Raw genomic sequence first — 18,283 nt, 5'->3', positions numbered from 1 at the left:
CTCTTTTGCAGGACTTTAGGATTGAACCCGTAGACCTAGCACCCTTTTAAGATAAGTTAGCAATACTTTGAGATAGATAGGGATGCCGAATTTACTCAGACATCAATAATCAAACCAACTCACGAAGGTGGCAAACGTTGGTGCTGTTTTATTTGTAATTATCTAAAACAGGGAGTTGCAAAGGACATCAACGGACGTTCGTTCGATTTCTCTCAACACATTTTATGAAAAAACATAACTTTTGTAGTAAAAACTCATCACCAGTGATGTCACACTACCTGGCAAACTACAAAAACCTACTTGGGGATGTGATAGGTTTACAAGGATCATCTAAGTATACGTTCCATACTGACGGGGGAAGTGATTGGGTCTCTACTGTCAGGTGGGCAAATAAGCCCATCCCAAGTGCAAGTCATCTTCCGTGTCATACTGATAGTTAACACTTTATTGGTTACACAAACTATAGGGCTCTTTGATACTTGGCCCTCTACAATTGGTTGGCACTCTTGTACCCTTCTGGAATATTCCACACGCTAGCAGCATGCAGGCTACCACTCCAGGTGCAGGGAGGGTCGGCATGATTATGCCTTCCCTCCCAATTAGCCCAACATCTATCATCACTCTTGCAGTCTGCCAGTCAATTAAGGCTTTGAACTTTGCATTGCAGAAGCTCTCTGTGCCTGAGAATAAAAGGGAGTATCTTCTTGGTTTCGGTGTAGCTCGACCCAATGTCTATTTTGATCTGACCATGTGACTGGAGACCGCGTTTTCATTTAATACTATTAAATGATGAACTTTTCACGCCTTCAGTTTTTTTCCATTCTACCTCAAACAGAAGTTTTTTTCTTTCTCACTTTCAGGTAACTACTGGATGGACAACCAGGCTCCCAGTGGCCTCTACTTCTTGGTGCTGGGCCACCCAAGCCTTTCTTGAAGTTCTACTTCACCATCAGTTATTTTCCAACTGTGCCACACTGAAAACTCTTTCCAATCACTGGGTTTCAGGCCTTGCTAAAGTGCATCGTGGATCATCCAGATTCTATACATTTTTATGTATATACGTTAGCGCATCGCTGCACACTATTCACTATTTAGCCATCCTTAAAATCACTTTGTCTACTTGTGTTACTGCATCTGTACAAGTGTAAACTGATTTTCAATTTTCTTCAGCGTTTCTGTAGCATGAGCATCTTCATCTCGAGCCCGAAATGTTGTCCATCTTCAACAATTGAAATCTTACAGAATGTCTATATTCTTTTACCTTGTGCATCTTTTCTGGGTGCGTCAGTTCTGCTCCGTAAGACGTGACCAATCTTCTCTTTCACTCATTTTGACACTTCTTCCAGAACTTTGTCCAAAAAAACATTATTTCTTTGTGAGTGCATATAGGGTTTTCTCAATGGATACTTTGTTTCAAGAATTCTGCAGTAAAGGCATCCTCACTGGTACTAAAAGTGTTGCAATTTCTGGTTCCCAACATATAGGCAGCATGGGGGTGGAGCTTTTGGTGGGGGTACTTGACTCCTCCTCTACACTCCCCCCTCTGGGCGAGTCATCAACCACTCTCTCATCGGCCTTCACATCAAGACACCCTTGTCTGAAGAAATGCTTCTTTGGGATCCATTTCCTTATGACTCCTTTCATGCATCCTGCTACTTTCACATGCTCATCAACTACTGCTTTCTTTGCAACCTTCTTGCATTGTGTGATTATTATCCTGATCACACAAAATCCAAACATGATCATCAGCAACAGGGCTCCCAGGAGTTTGAAAATGTTCGCCATCCATTGTGGAACCCTTGAGAAGATTCATGCAAACCAACTGTCATCAGCAATGTCTTCCACTTGGTCCTCCATCTTGACGTGTAGGCTTGTCAGTATAGTTATGGCCTCTGTCAAGGTGCCATTCTCGTCGTCCTGAGAAGGTATGAATGTGCAACATGATTCTCCGATTTTTGGCACAAACACCTCCATCCATAGCTGTGATCATGTCCAAGACATATCTGTTCTGGAGAGTCATCAGTCTTATGAATCTCGGCTCTTCTTTGATAGCATTGAATCCTTTTATGGTGGTGTTGATCATCTGCAGAAGCTCCCATTGTAACCATTTGGAATTCGTCATCACCTGAATCCTAGGCATACAGATTGTTGTGAATATTGCTGAAGTCTGACTGAACAATCTGTGTTCATATGGAATGACATCAAAAGCTTCTATTGATTTAGTTGAGAAATAGTTCTCCCTCTTCATTCGATTCAAGAGCTCAGCAGATATCCTCTTCCTCAGGTGAGCATCTGCTTTTGGAAACTCCCCAATGTTCAAGTACATTTTAGGAATCACCAACGTTGGAACATGAACGATCATTGTAGAACATAGTCCTCCCCAATCTCTGAACAGCTTCATATAAGCTCTGGATCCACAGGCCCAATAGTGATCCATTATCACTGCTGTCCCGTCCTCCATTCCTTTTACATTAAAGATGTGTCTGCATTGCTGATTCTCTCCAACTTTTCACGTGCCATTGTTTGTGAAGCATAGTTCTGCACTAGCCAAAGGCACTATCTGCAATGGACCTCCTTTGTCTTTGACCTACGTCATAAGTTTTGCAAGCTTCAGCCATAGAGGTTTGTATCCATTTTCCACTTATTCGATAACTGGTTTGCGATGACCAGTTACTGCCACAGCTCTGCACATGACTACACCTTTTTCCCATCCGTCTGGAGAAAGCACTGTTCCCCAGATCTGTATTTGGCCTCTTTCTTTGCAGCTTCGAACCTCTTCATCAGTTTTCCCTTGACAATTGAGTCTTCTGTTTATTTCCCATTTAATTCCTCTTCCCTTCATACCAAGCTGTTCATATCTTATCACATGATTTCTGGTGTGTGCCCTCACCCTTGTCTTTATTTCTTGAACATAATCATCTTCATCTGGTGCTGTCCATTCTGTTACCCATATCAAAGATGCTGTTCGACCCTGGAATTGACCTCTTGTATGGCAGAGTGCAAGGTGAGTAAGGCAATGAGCCGTTTGCACATCTATTTTGATAGCTATGAATGTCTTAGACTTTCCCATAGCATAAGGCAGGAGTGCACATACATAGCAATCCTCCTCAGAAGTTCTTTCCCACCTCTCATGTGCTGATATCACATGTTGTTCCCCAAATGTGCTGTACTGTCTAAATAATTATTCAATTCATAATCATCTTCCCTTGCACTTCTCTTAGGTCTCTTTCTTTGTTTCTCTCTGAGAATCTGTATCTGGCGCTCAGTAAGGATATCGATAAAAGTCCTTCCTGCAAATGGATGTGAAGGATCAAAGGGACTACTGCTTTCTTGGGATCAATGAAATTCACAGTGTGGATTAGCAGAATCAGAAAAACAATGATAAACGTAGAACAAGCATATATTATGCACCAATACATGAGGCTCCACCATCGATGCCTCTCCACTCGTCGTTGACTCTGCTCACTTTCTGGACCTGCAATATGCTCTATGGACCACCTGTTTGTCTGTAATTACGTTTAAAGAAGGAAAAACTCATTTTATACAGGCAAACTCATTAGATGCTCCTGTAGTTGTCAAATCTGCTCTATGATTTCCACAAGTAACTGGCTGATTGACCAAAAAGAAGCTCAAAGGGGCTGAAACCAACCCTCTCTTGAGGTACCTCTCTGTAGGCAAACAATAAGCATGGAAGAAGGAGATCCCATCTTCTCTTCTGGGGCTCTTCCAGAGCCCCAATCATGCTTTTGAGGGTTCTATTGAACCTCACAACTAAGCCATTGGTTTGGGGGTGATCTGCTGAGGAAAACTTGTAAGTGACCCCACACTCCTTCCACATGGCTTGCATGTACTTGGACATAAAGTTGATGCCCCTATCAGACAGTCTTTAATGGGATGGCCTCAGGATATCTGGTGGCATGGCCGACCAGCACCAGGATAAACCTATTGCCTGAGGATGTTAGAGGGACAAGGGGACCAGCAATGTCAATCCCTACCCTTTCAAATGGTACCCCCACAACTAGGAGTGGTAAAAATGGAGCTTGGATCGTTGTGCCCCTTTTTCCAGTTAACTGTCAGGTGGCACAACTCCTGCAGTGACTTTCTACCTGGACCCCTATCTTGGGTCAGTAGAAGTGCATGGCTAACCTTTGCTTGGTTCTCTTGATGCCAAGGTGACCAGCAAGAGGGACTTCATGCGCCAGCTGCAAGAGGAAGGGTCTTACATGAAGGGGAACCACCAACCTCCTATGGTCTCCTTCTGTAGAGTGAGTGGGCTCACTGTAGAGGAGCCCACCTTCCCAATAAATCCTGTGCTTCCGAGGAGATTCACCCTCAAGCTGGGAGTAGGCCTGTCTCCTTAGGCCTTCCAAAGATGGGCCCTCACGTTGGCCCTTACTAGACTCCACCCTATCAGGACCACCTTCATCGAATAAACTTTGGATTTTAGGATGGTCATGTGGATTAAGAATTTCAAGCAACACCTCTGCCTCGTCAGGTTCAGGTGTTTTGCCAACTACCTCCACCTCAGTGGTAGGCGAGTTAGATGGAATGTTTTCTTTCCCTCTCATGTCTTTTTTTACTCCTTTAACTTTAGGTTTCCCCTTTGGCTTGGGCTTCACCTTGGTCTTGGCTATGGTAGCCCTTGTTTGTGACCTTGTGCGTGGTCTCTCTCCTGTGTGACCCACAAGACCCAAGTCTCTGATATCATTCCCCAGCAGGACCTTACCTGGGACTTGCCTCTGTATGCTCACTGGAATCCTGACCATTGTACCATTGATAGTAAGACCATTGATAGTAAGATTGACAGGCATTACTGGGAACTTGAGAGGGGGACCATCACCTAACTTGGTGGGCATCAGGCGAGCTCAGGCAAGCTTCTCTGAGTTTACCAAAGTGGAATCCACCACAGTTCTGCTGGCCCCACTATCCCTAAGGGCAGGAGTATCTACTCCATTCATTAGCACATTGTCCCTAAAGTAGTGCTTGATATTGTCTGGAATGCTAGCATATGCCTCTGAGACTTTAGGCTCCCAGGAACCCAGGGAACCCAGACTAACTAGGACTACCTCAGATTCTATCCCAGTGGGGAAGGAGTCTGAGGAGAAGGATGCCCTTGTGATCTCTTCCTCCTCATAGGAAAGGACGGCCAGACTCACAGAGTGGACCCCCAAGGTTTGGCCTTACATCCGGGGTCCCCCTTGACATGGTCATTTGCTCCACAAACCACACAAGTTCCACTGGGTCTTAGGACATAAGGAGGCTTACTATTACCAGATTTCTGTCTGGGAATATAACTCCTACCACCCTTAACATTCTCTTGGGACTTACCCTTGTTTTTCTTTTTGTGGTTCTTTTGGGAAGAAGTTTTATCAGATCCCGCACCCTCCTTATCTTTCTTCTTTTCCCCTCCTCCTGCTTACCAGGAGTAGTCTTGTCCTTATGGGACACTCTGTGTGACACCCGCACATCTGCTGCACTAGCCAGCTTCTTTGGATCTATCTTATTTCAATCAGCCAAGTGCTGCTTAAGCTCAGGGGAACAAGATGCAAAAATATGTTCAAGCATGACTAAACATATCCTACCCTCACAGGTGGTGACCTTATAGCCTTCAACCCAGCCGGTCATGTTTTTCAAGGAATCAGTAACATAGGACAGCCAAGTGTTCCCTTCTTTCTTTTTGTACTCTCTAAATCTCTTTAAGTATTGAGCAGGAGTCTTCCCAAACTTTAAAATGAGAGTTTGCTTCAATTTTGCAAACATTTACTCAATCAGTCTTTGACATTTCCATAATGGCACTTCAGCCAGAATTTGGTAGTGGGCTGAGCAGCCATACAATCTTATCAGCATCCACAACTTCTTGGACTTCACAGGCATATTCAAATGCAGTCAGCCAGTCCATAATGTCATTCTTCTCATCATACATACTGAGCAAATCTTTAGACAATCTTGGATGAGAACAGGACCCAGACCCATGTCCAGATCCCTGGGTGGAGCCCGTTGTAGCCTGAATCTTGGCCAGCTCCAACTGGTGATCCCTGTCCTTTTGTTTTTCTGCCTGCTCAACTATCAGCTTTGCCATGTTGAACTCAAGCTCCTTCTGCTTAAACTGCAGTTCTTGCTTCTTGTATTCAAGTATGGCTTCAGCATCAGAGCTGACAGATAAGACTTGGGACTCTACATCATCCCTGTCTTCATAGACTTCATGGATGAGTGCAGCATCAGCTCTACTAGAGCTGTCAGTGTGCGCAGCTCCACCACCTTCTGCCGTCTCATCCTAGGTAATAGCAGTGAGTTGCACCTCTTGCCAATCCATGATCCTTTGGATAATTTCACTCTTTGTACCTTGAGCAGATAAGTCTCTGTCGGTACACATCATTCTCAGTGTTTTTGACGTGGAAGCATTCAAGGCTATGTTGGTTATTGCTTCCATGTTTTAAGATAGGTCATTAGCCTTTACTATTGCGCTACTACTAAGGTCACTATGTGTCCTGGGTAAGTATAATCTGGGTACCTTTACCAATGCGCAACACTGGGTACCTTCAATCCTATCCCACCGGTGTACACCAAGTTGTTAAGATGGATTTCTGAACTCTGACCTGGTGGGCAGAGGTTCAGAAGGCCAGCCGCCTAGTTTCATGGAACAGGGTAACCTTCTGGACAAGCCAGACCAGACATGGTAGCATTAGCGGCTGTCAAGACTAGGTCTCAGGAGTGGGGAGGGTGATCGGAAGCCCACAATGAGCACACACAGTAAACAAAACCACAAATTACTCTGTCAGGTGTATATCAACAATATATATATAAATTTATTAAAGGCCTTTTAATTCAAACACAAAGTAATTATTCAGCAGTAATAACAAAACCATCACAACACTAATCTAGCAAACATATATACAGTGACCAATGGCCTAAAGGAATAGTACACAGTATTGATCCACAACCTGCAAAGAAAGGGGTCACACAGTGCGAATATCATTCAGGCAGTCTTTCACAATTCAAACCCTAAGTAAGAGGCAGTCCAGTCCCTAAGATGAGTGGAGCCTTGAGCTCAAAAGTACTTTCGGTGCTGGCGCACTAGATTGCGTGGTTAAGTCAAAACGGGGTCTCTTCAAGGGGCTGTAGTAACTCAGGAAGGTGGGTGAGGCAGTGAAGAATAAGTTCCCACTATTCTCCCCAAGAGGGCAGAACAGGATCCAAGAATTGGGAATAGCTAGGTAGCACAAGCTACCTCGATAAAGAAGAGTGGCCCTCATGGGACACTTGTGCGTAAAAATGGATGGATGCACCAAGGGCCACCGGTAAGGGTTGGAAGTACTCACCGACCCTCAGCGCATTCCGGACCAACTTCGGCAGTCGAGTCCACTTAGGTTGCAGGTTCAAATCCTGCAGTAACACGGCTCTGTGGCTTTCAGGGGCTGGATTCCAGAGATGATTCTCTGGCGGGACAGTTGCGATTTCTCTGCTCCTGATGAAGGGATCAGGCCAATTGCACTGCAGTGAGTCTGAGGACACAGGAGGGCACAGCTGTAAGGCACCCACAAAGTTCTTCACCACATCTGGGTGAGACTGTGATCGCGTATGCTCGGGTTTAGGCGGGCTCTCCTAATTCCAGACCTAGGAATGCCAGGTGTACGAAACTCAGTGGGAGAGTGTCTTATACCCAGAGTTTACGGTCTCTAAAGGCAAAGGCTCAAGTCGAAACTCAAGACGGCGACGGTTCCAGGGCAAAGGTCCTGTACAAGCTGGTCAGTTCACTGGGCGGTCCAGGAACACTTCCGAAAAGGCTCGCTTACAGGTTAAGTTGGAGATGCCGAGAATAGTTGGTCCCACTATTCCAGTGGGTCGAAGCACCCTTGCAGGCCTTCTAGGTTCGATCATGAAACTGGGGGTCTGACAGGACAACAGCGGGCTCAGGGTGCCAAACCCTCCAGCGGGTCACCAGTGGTTCCACGGATCTGCTTCATCGATACAGGATACTTGGCACCTTTACCAAGTTCGGTGTGAACTCAGAAGATCGACCTGGAATGGGTCTAAAATGTCTTCTTTTATCCAAAATCTCCTTTGTGCCAAAAGGAAGAGAAACCAATGATAGATCTGCTCACATACAGCCATCCCAGACATGGACCAATTACAGAACACAGTGGTCCCTGTCATCCCAGCACACCAGACGTCCTGGCACCCAGGATGTGTATTGGAACTAGACAGCTCCAGCCCACATCCTGAAGGCACACACACAAGGCATGCAGAAGCCCGCAAAAGCTTTGGTTTGCACGGGGGACTGCATGACCAAATAAGGAATTTTCCGGCTTGCTTGACCTGGGGAAGGCAAAGGGCCAAGATGGCCAAAGGACAGAACAAAGGACCTTGTGGCATGGCCATTTTAGGCACTGGCCACTGTCCTGGTCCAAACGCGGTAAACGCAGTTTGGACCATTGAAAAGGGTTGAAAACACATCCAAGGCACACTTGTACATTCACCAAAAAATCCTTCGAGAGTGTCTAGGGCCTTACAAATGAAAAGAGGACCCCAGCGCACTGTACTGTAAGGTACTTTGTGCACTGATAAAATGTTACTAAGAAATAGCAACAAAGTGAAAGACTAAGGGAAGCAAAGTCTCCCAGTACTGACTGTCTTAAGGGCATGTCAGTTTCCCCATAACAAAATTAACAAAAACCCAGTGGAGTACAGCAGAAGGCTGGGCTCCACTGGCAAATGTCAGGCTAGGGTGGTCAGACAACAGCAAAAAGTTGGAGGGTACACAACTGGAGGGAAGATTACCCATAAATGGAAATCTTTACTAACAGGGCACTACTGGGTTGTACTTTTTCTGTTGGTCGCTCGTGCCAGCTGCCGTGTTGGTTTCAGAACTAAAACAAAAAGAAAGAACCTGGCAAGCATTTATGACCGGAGGTATGGGAGGTGATGAAGATTAGTACTGCCCAAGTATGAGCAGGCTCTTTGGGAGGGGACAGGAGATGGGGCCCTCTCAACTGCCACTGCCCCCCTCTGTGGTAGCACTGGCTCTGCCTTCAACCCTGGTAGGCCTCCTACCGCAGGCTGAGAGAAGCTACTGACCTTTTCACACATGCATATTTTAATATTGATCTCTCTTCAATTAGAAACCTGTTAGGGATTTTGTCAGAGGGCTATTACATATTCTCGTGGTATTTTCTCATTGTGGTATAGTGGCTTTGCGTTATTCTGATGATGCCCTCTATGATGTGACAAGACTTCCCTCTGGTACCTATATTCTCTTTGGGTTCAATTGTAAATACAGATCAATAGGCTTAGTAAACGTGGGAATTTGACAGTGCTCTTTCCCCAGCAACTTATTTACAAGGCTGGACTACTGTCTTTGACAGATTTGTGAATAATTCATCATTCACACATGCATCATACGCTTTTAAACTTGCTAAGAGCACCAAACTGTTTTACTACCCGTGGTAAAATGTTAAATACACTTAGACACAGACAACGCAACCCCACTGATTCAGTTTTAAAAATGCCTTTCTTTTATATGCACTATTATTTGAAAAAACATGTTGTGCAGTATGAACATTAATTCAAAATAAAACCTCTACATTAGATTGCATGACCAGTCTGTATTCATAACTAAACATGGATCAGACTAGCACAGGCACCACAACATAATGCATGTTAAAAAAGAATGAGGAACCAAGTTCTGGTAAGACCATAATAGCTTTAACTTTAAAGGTGGTTATAGTTTCAACCTTGCTGAATTCCTTTGAGAAAAAACGTTTATCAACCATTTCTCTCGGCCTCACTATCAAAACCGCCCACCCTTTTCTCACCTCAGCAGAGCAGCTAATAGAAACTCTTCCCCACTCTCCAGACTTTTCTGTTAAAAAACAGTTTTAGACATTTCAAGAAGTCATTTTACTCCCTTAGCGAAGTCTAAAATTGACGGTTTATTAGAAGCAACTGGGCTTGATGTGGCAGTGCAAGATGTCAGGTGTTGTAGCAACATAGGTTCTAGGAAGCCTTTTGCATCTCACATACATCTCTTTCGTCACACATTTAATGCATTACCATAATAAGATGGTTTTTCAAGTGCTGCCAACCGAGGTGCAAGCTTCTGTATGTTTTGTGCCAAGCAATCCTATGCTCCTGCCTGTCCCTATTTCCTCCACTAGAATAAGTGATGAACGTCATTGTCATCCCCACTTTACCAGAGTACAGGTTCATCTAATGGACAACTTCCACAAGCTCATGACACTTCTGAATATGCTACGATCTTAATCAGAAAATCCATCCACCTGCTCCTGTCTCTGTTCCAGTTTTTGAGACTCCAACTAAGTCCTTGTCAGAGCCAAATGTACACCTGCAGTTGCTGCGACTCCTCCCCTACTGGCCTATCACACCAGGCATAGCAGATGTTATTCCTTCTCCAGATTAGGCTCCAGATTCCGAATTAGTGGAACAAATAGTCCCCGTCTCTTCTGTTAATGAATGTCACTATTATATGTTAGAAGCTTTTGACTAGTTCGGATTTAAAAATGCAAAGACCACCATGGAGGAATCAAACTGTTTTCCCCCTCATCGTAGTGTGAATGAAAAACCTGTTATTGCTTTACAAAATGAGGTGTTAGCTATTGGACAGCAGATCTGGTAAAATCCAGTCTCTATACTCCTACTAAGAGACAATTTGACATAAAGTACTTAATGCTGCCAGAGGAAAAATGTGGTTGCCAGCTCGACTTCCTGCAGAAGCCCTAGTTGTTTCTGCAGCAGTGAGGAAACTGTAGGGTATCACCTCTCCAAATATTTCTCCTGTGGATAAGGACAAATGATGCATTATGTTAACAGATTGTTGTACTGTGCCTTTCACCATCAAAGTGGTATAACAGTGACGAGGCATGTACGAGAAGTGGCATATTGACAATATTAGGGAAACATGTATATTCTAACAGTTCTATAAATATGAAACAGGCAAATACGTTTATCCCAATAATATCAACACCCCGCTTCTCGGACAAACATTGGCACTGTAAGAGCACTGCAATGGTGACTGGCGCAGTACAAGAAACACTTAACATCGAAAAACATACAATAGCATAATATTATTATTATTTAATTTATTAAGTGCTTATAGTTGTAATACCAACCTTTTACACTATACCTATGAAATCCTAGACAAAATTAATTACCACACACATAAAATCAACATTTAACACAGACGATATATCTTAAAAATGTCACTTTTAGAACAGGGTAACTAAAAAACGTAATGCTTTAGTTATTATTGTACATGACTAGGTTTCCCACATATAGGTTTTACACCAAATATAGTTTTCTACTCACACATACATTTCTCCCAACTCTGTCAGAATTATTCAGTCTCGCAAAGTCTGATCTTCTACCTCTTTGCTCCTTTAAGTGCATGAAGAAAAAATCCAGTGACTGTTCTGTGTTGGGGATTGTGACAGGGGCTAAGCGACCCCACTGGTCCCCAGACAGCATCTAGCGCAGGCAACGTCGCTATGGCGTGACAGTAGAAGGATGAGTTTTCAGAGTCTGTAGCAGGTGTGTGATCCTTGCAATAGACAGACAGCTGAGGTGTGGGAAGCAGCCGCAGGGCTATTAGCTAGTGCAAGACCCTTGCATGTAGATTCAGTAATATGTTGAGTAATCAGAGCTAGAAAGAGGTCCATTTGAAAATGGTAGTGCATGAACTCACACCGCTCGCTATTGGTTGTCTGAAACTGCTGCACAGAACCCATTTTTTGTAACCCATTGTCTGGCATAGCATGCAACAATATTAGTGCAATTATTATATGGCATGCAGAGGTCCCCAGGCAATTTAGTTCAGACTCTAATGCAGTTGCTTTGTGCCGGTTGGTGTGTACTGCGGGAGTGGCTAAATCAGGAGGTAAAGTTGACATGAGTGTTTTGACAATTTTCAGCTCAGCGAATAGTAAACAGCTATGTGCAAAGGGCAGCAAGTTTGAAGTTGGTTAAAGTGTGCTGACTTTTCCAAATACAATTGGGGTCAATTTGCGGACTCTCAGGGCTCATTACGAGTATGGCGGTGCAGGAAAAATGTGGCGGTAACAGAATTAGCAGCACATTTCCCGCTCCGCCAGACCAAGTGGCGATAATGGTAATTTCATTGGGCAGTATTCCGGCTGATAATGGGGAACTGTGTGTTTCACTAATACCAGTGCATTATGTGCTGTTCCGAATGAGGCCGATTTAGGGGAGCCAGTGACGCAAGCTGCCTGGATTCCCGTGAGTTTATTCACAATGGCCAGCCCTGAGTCTCAGCATGTTAAGATATTTCAAGTATATGGGATAAAATTGCTGTACCTGTGTTCGCAGAGGATTATGCGCTCTGTCAAAAGATTAATGTAGCAGTAACCAGTTCTGGTGAGTTTCCATTGTCTACCAGAGAAAACGTTACAAGCCGGCTGAAAAACGGAGGCTGCGGTGTATGACTGAAAATGCAAGCTAAATGCCACTTCCAATTACATCGATGCTTGTGCCCGAAGGGCCGGCCTCAATGCGGCCACTTTAATAACTAGGTCAGAAGTGCAGCTCCATTTTTTAAACCTTTATACTGGCCCAGTGTGTTTAATGAGCACTGCTGTCCGCGAATTGTCCCTCAGAATGCACCCCCATATTCCAATCAAGCAGATTAATGCAAAAAGTTATGAATTGAGTGCAAATGTGGGCCACTAATATTTAGGTGCCCTGGCCTATATTCTGTCACAGTCTGAAACTGCTTAAAGTGCCAAGTGTAGCCATTATTGCATCACTGTACAAGTTGAAAAACCTGTTTCTAACTCAATGTTTAATTTTAGGGTGAAACTTCAGTGGAGAATGACACGACGGAACCCGTATGGAACGAGCAGATTAGTTTCATCGAAATGTTTCCTCCCCTCGCCAAAAGAATAAAAGTTCAAGTCCTTGACGATGCCAACATCGGCGATGTTGCATTAGCCACACATTTCATCGACCTCGAGAAAATATCAGACCCTGGTAGAAATGGTAAGACACACGGAAATATCCGCACTTCTTTTTAGGTGTACTGTATTCTTTTTGCTAAAGGCACAAAAAGAACATCTCCAAACGGACTGACCGTCCTGTGGCGTGAGTTAAGTTGCATCTTAAGCACGGCCAGCGATACATTTAGTCTACCCAGAAAATGTGATCACTAATTTGAGAAGGGCTGATGAGAGGGGGGAGGCTCCCCTGGTGCTCAGGTTCTGTGAAGGGGCAAGGCTAGTGCCAATTCAGATACAGAGCCTGATTCATGGAATTTCCTGCGCAGTGCAAAATCACTTTGCACTGGTGCTAAGTCACTTTGCGCTGCTTGCAAACACCCTAATTCATAGAGTGACTTTGCACTGACTTTGTACTCGTGCCAAGTGACTTTGCACCGCGAAAAAGTTCCATCAATCAGGGCAACAATTAATTTAATTATTCATGGGAGGATTTGGGGGGGGGTGGGGCAGTGGAGCAGGGTGGGGACTGACATGGTTGCTCATCCTGACACCTAGGCAAGCATTGTGGTGCTCCTGTGCCTGAACAAACTGTCGAGTTGGGGAAGATGCCCCCCTCTCGGGCAGGAGTGGTCAAGGAGGGGGCGTCCCACGACCCAAAAAACAGAAGAGTCTAATAATGTGGCAAAAGTACTGTTTTATTAACAATATCCAAATAAAACAGGGATAGTAATGGACATTGGTGATCTCCATTTCTCTCTCGTCTTGGTACAGGCTTGCCACAGAGTTTTACTTCGATTTGATGTCACAAACAAATGATACATTGAGCAAACCTAGGGGGATATGATTGTGTGTGTATGGTAGAGTATGGATCCTAAATGGGGTTAGTACTCTATTTGGTCCTGCGATATCAGGTAACTCCGCCTGGGACCAGCTACAAAAAGATACAAGGGGAACATATTATGAGTGGTGGCTGCAACACTATTAAGGTGAGCGTGGAAGGTGAGCAGTGATTGGTTAGGGAAAGCTTTCTCAGCATTGGCAGGTTGGACTGTTACCAGCACATGAGCCACACATTAAGGTGATGAGAATGGCCCCAAGGTGCTGCCTGTCCCGCTAAACTTACCATTCCATATCACCTGGGCCTCGAGTCAGGACATTTGGCTTTCAACTTTACACTATATTCCATCTTTCATCCCAAAGAGATGGATGGTAACAAAGGTCCCTGTCTGCCCATGTATGGCTCTAATGAATAGGCATTCTGTGCCAGCTGCAAGTCAGGTGTGTGGGGAATGTATTTCGAATTAGCCTGCTCAGTAATTTCTGAGGATTTTAGCCCTTTTTATTATAGCTGTCATTATCTTCCTTGGCCTGGAGACTTGTTTGAGCTACCTTCTCATTAGTATCGTCAGGTGTGAGCTGATGGGAACCAGACCTTCCTGCAACATGTGTTTCTTTGCTTCTTTAGATAGAATGATGTCTGTTGTCTAGGATCTGCCTATTGTCTGTATTTTTCCAGTGCTGTTTCAGATCTGTCTTTGTCCGCTAACCTTGGCAATCCGTGCACTTGCTGTCTGTGCTGTTCGTCTTGGCTCTTCTCCTGGCTCAGCAAGACAGCGTCTCTCTGCTTCCTTATGGCTTCCCAATGTCTCCTATTCACCGGCCATGACTGCGTCCTCCAACTTGGTTTACATGGCCACTCATTTTAGTTGCATTCTGCATTTAGCAAGCAGTTATTTGTATTTCCGTGCGTCTTGCGTTTCAGCTTAGAAAAGAGAGTGTATGTTTTCTACCTTAATGGGGGCAAGCATGTTCTTCATGTCTAAGTGCCTTTTGACCAAGTGTATGTGTAGCTTTGTGCTTAGATGTATATGTGTTTTGTGTCTAATGCGCCTATGCGTGTCAGCTTCAGCTGTAATGTAATTTGCTTCTTTCATGGTTACAGCTTTTCCATGGGTTCCATCGCCTTCGCCTACAGATTTATTGCTTTGGTGATGTCATCTGGATAGGGTCTGTACGGTTGTCTCAGGGAGTAGCATCTCTCGCAGCAGCGATACAATGGTGGTGAGGAGGAAGATGTGATGAGCGAGGTACACCGTTCATGTCTATACCGTCGAAACGGGGGGAGGTCCGTGGCTTTTATGGATACGTTCATTTTCCTCTCTTCAAAACCCTAAAATGGAGCCCAGAATGTGAATCCTTCTGGGAAGAACTAATCACAGAAGGAAAGAAAATATGAAATGCCTGCAGATGAAGTTGACCCTCACCAAGGACACGGCTGCAGGACATACTGCCTGATTAGACTTGGGAATAAGAACAGTTTAAAGGCTGTGCAAGTAGTAGAACCTTTGTCATGGAGAAAGGAAGACACAGTGAATCCATAAGACATGAGAGGTCCCAGGAGGAGGTAGTGATATTATACATGCCAAATCTATCATTTATACAGAGTGTGTTGCTGTCAATCAGCCCGATGAGAATCAAGCATGCCATGAGCACCTTCACAAACAAGTGTGGGGAACTGCCCATGGAGATCACATCAGAGAAAAACCAAAACATTGGTCTTTAGACATAGGTCATCCAAGCGTACCATTGTTACCATCAAAGTGAACAGGGAAAAACTTGAACAGGTCATGGCATATGACTACCTGGGCCTTCACTTTGCTGAGAACGGTCTCTTGACCGAACAAGTGACTAAAGCAACCTTGAACCTGGAAAAGTACAGTGGCGGGATCAAGAAGTTCTCTCTGTCGCATGGAGGGGGCAAACCGTCACCAGTTCTACAATTGTACAGGTTGCAAGCTGCTCCAGCTGCGTTGTACAGAGCAGAGATCCAACTATCTGGGAGTTATAGAAAATGTTTTTTTAAATCTATGCTGATTCAACCAAAGGGAGCTCCAAATGCAATCCTGCACCTAAAATTGAAGAACTCGTACTTCTCAAGCCACTCCAGTTTTGGTCACGTCTGTGGATGTGACCAGACCTGCATAAGTGCTGGGAAATGTTGAACAACTTTATGAGATTGGAAGGTAGCTGTTCTACACCTTGGTTAAAACATGTAAACATTTAGTCAAACATACGTAACCTCGCTGCTTTGTGGGACCGACCATCTGCTATGGCGAAAGGGTCCTCTGTGTCATAAATCACCAATGTATCAATTGAAAAGGATACGGTAACCAAAAAAGGATACGATTGGTAGGGCTCTTCCGGATCCTTTTTCACACGACTTGATTGTAGCCAGGTCAAATTAGACCTTCCAAATGATACAACTCTCTGACTGATAAAACAGGCAGAGAGATGGATCACTGGAAAGGGCGTGGGTATTGTATCGTAAGATATGCCTAGGATAGATAAAGTATCATAAGAAACTGTCCCAAACTCAATTCACTATGATAGCACAGTATTAGCATTAATTCGAAACACTAACCTTAAGGCCAAACTGAAGAATTCAACGAAAGTCTCATGAAGAAACCCAGGAGTGGAAACAACGATAAAGGAGGGGAAGATTAGTAAGGGAGACTTATCCCGAATGGCACGAGGCTCACGCTAGATACCGGGTTGGTGCACCACAGGATAGCGTCCAAAGTACTGTGCACAAACACCTTCCAATAGTTCATGAAATACTTTCTTTCCCACGACAAACAAAATTAGATTTTCACCTGTTAACTGTTACAGGCACCAAAGGTACAAAGAAGTTCAGAAAACCACGTGCAGGATTGCACGCAACAGCGTACACGCAGCCAGGCCAGCCGCGCTTGGAGACAGCGTTTCCGCGTGAAGATTGAGCAAGCAAACAGGATACACGCAGCCCAGGGCAGCCGCGTTGAAAACAGCGTCCGCGTGTGGAGATTTGGCACGCAAACAGAATACACGCAGCTCAGGACCGCCGCGCTTGCAGACAGCGTCCGCGTGGAGGTTTGGCACGCGAACAGGATACACGCAGCTCAGGACAGCCACCCTTGCAGACAGCATCCGCGTGGAGATTTGGCACACGAACAGGATACACGCAGCTCAGGACAGCCGCGCTTGCAGACAGCGTCCGCGTGGAGATTTGGCACACGAACAGGATACACGCAGCTCAGGACAGCCGCGCTTGCAGACAGCGTCCGCGTGGAGATTTGTTACGCGAACAGGATACATGCAGCTCAGGACAGCCGCGCTTGCAGACAGCATCCGCGTGGAGATTTGGCACGCGAACAGGATACACGCAGCTCAGGACAGCCGCGCTTGCAGACAGCGTCCGCGTGGAGATTTGGCACGCGAACAGGATACACGCAGCTCAGGAATTGGCATGTGGAGGAAAACACGCTCAAAAAAGGCCAAAGAAGTTGCTGAAGAAAATGCGAGAACGCAGGTCAGGAGTTCAGCTACAAAATGCCAAAATTGACTTAATCAGAAGCAGCGATCAGCGTTTCCACGCTGCTTATGTACGCACTGCCGTGATACACGTGACGGAACTAAGTCACGTGAATTTTAACGACGTGAAAAATGCAGACGTTGTTTTCCGGGCAATGCATCGAACAACCTCCATTTCGAGTAGAATGGTGTAGTGGTTCTATGGGCGTAACTCATTTTGTATGGAGAGGTCGTTCCTGGTCTAGAGATATGTCCAGCAGGCATGACACTCTGACCTGGTAAAGAAGACAGGCACCCAGGCATGCAGATGGTCCATGGAGGTGGCATGCCTTAAACTCTCGTGTGGGCGGATGTGTCTGAGAACTAAAGAAGATTTTTGTTTTCAAGAATACTTAGATACTATTAAAGCAGGTTTTGCATAGTCACTTTATTTTGATTTAAGAGCATGCACACTGCGATTTGCTGGCTACAAAAATAACTGGAGCACGTTAAACAGCCCAGAGTACCAGGTCTGTGGAGCACCCCTCAAAACCACTTTCCATTTTATGCTGTTGTGTCATGGTTATAAAGTTTTAAGAGCTAAATGTTCATTTCCAATTTTCAGACTGAAGGGGATTTGTAGGACAGCAGATGCATTGGTCCTGTGTGAACACACTGGCGAGCATGGAGTTGTAAACCCTGTGGCTAAATGAGTACACAGGGCATGGCTACAGAGGTCCTCCACATAAGATCATTTTTTTTATTTTACCAGCCTACGAGTGCTTTTTGTAACATTTTTAACTGGACCTTCGGCTTGCATGTTAATCATATGATGAACTTGAACAAGATGGATTATCATGTATTTTTTATTAATGAGTGTTTTTATGGCTAGAATGTGCAATGATGTATTGGAATTCCTTTTAACTTTGTTTGTCTGACATGCGCTTTGATGGTACGAATACCGAATAAATCTGGAAATCAAATCAAAT

General features: G+C 44.7%; 1 protein-coding gene across 1 annotated transcript in view; it reads left to right on the top strand.

The window, feature by feature from the left end:
• LOC138581135 (fer-1-like protein 4) overlaps window positions 1–18,283 on the top strand; it is a 1,598,034-nt gene that overhangs the window by 453,466 nt on the left and 1,126,285 nt on the right. The window contains exon 14 of the mRNA XM_069652231.1: window positions 12,822–13,008. Coding sequence (XP_069508332.1) covers window positions 12,822–13,008 — 187 coding nt within the window. The remainder of the gene's footprint in view (window positions 1–12,821; window positions 13,009–18,283) is intronic.

Source organism: Ambystoma mexicanum, chromosome 3p, assembly GCF_040938575.1.
Source record: "Ambystoma mexicanum isolate Mex_15411 chromosome 3p, UKY_AmexF1_1, whole genome shotgun sequence".
Taxonomy (NCBI): Eukaryota; Metazoa; Chordata; class Amphibia; order Caudata; family Ambystomatidae; genus Ambystoma; species Ambystoma mexicanum.
The sequence above is the reverse complement of the archived record's forward strand: the minus strand, read 5'-3'. Positions and strand labels throughout refer to the sequence as shown.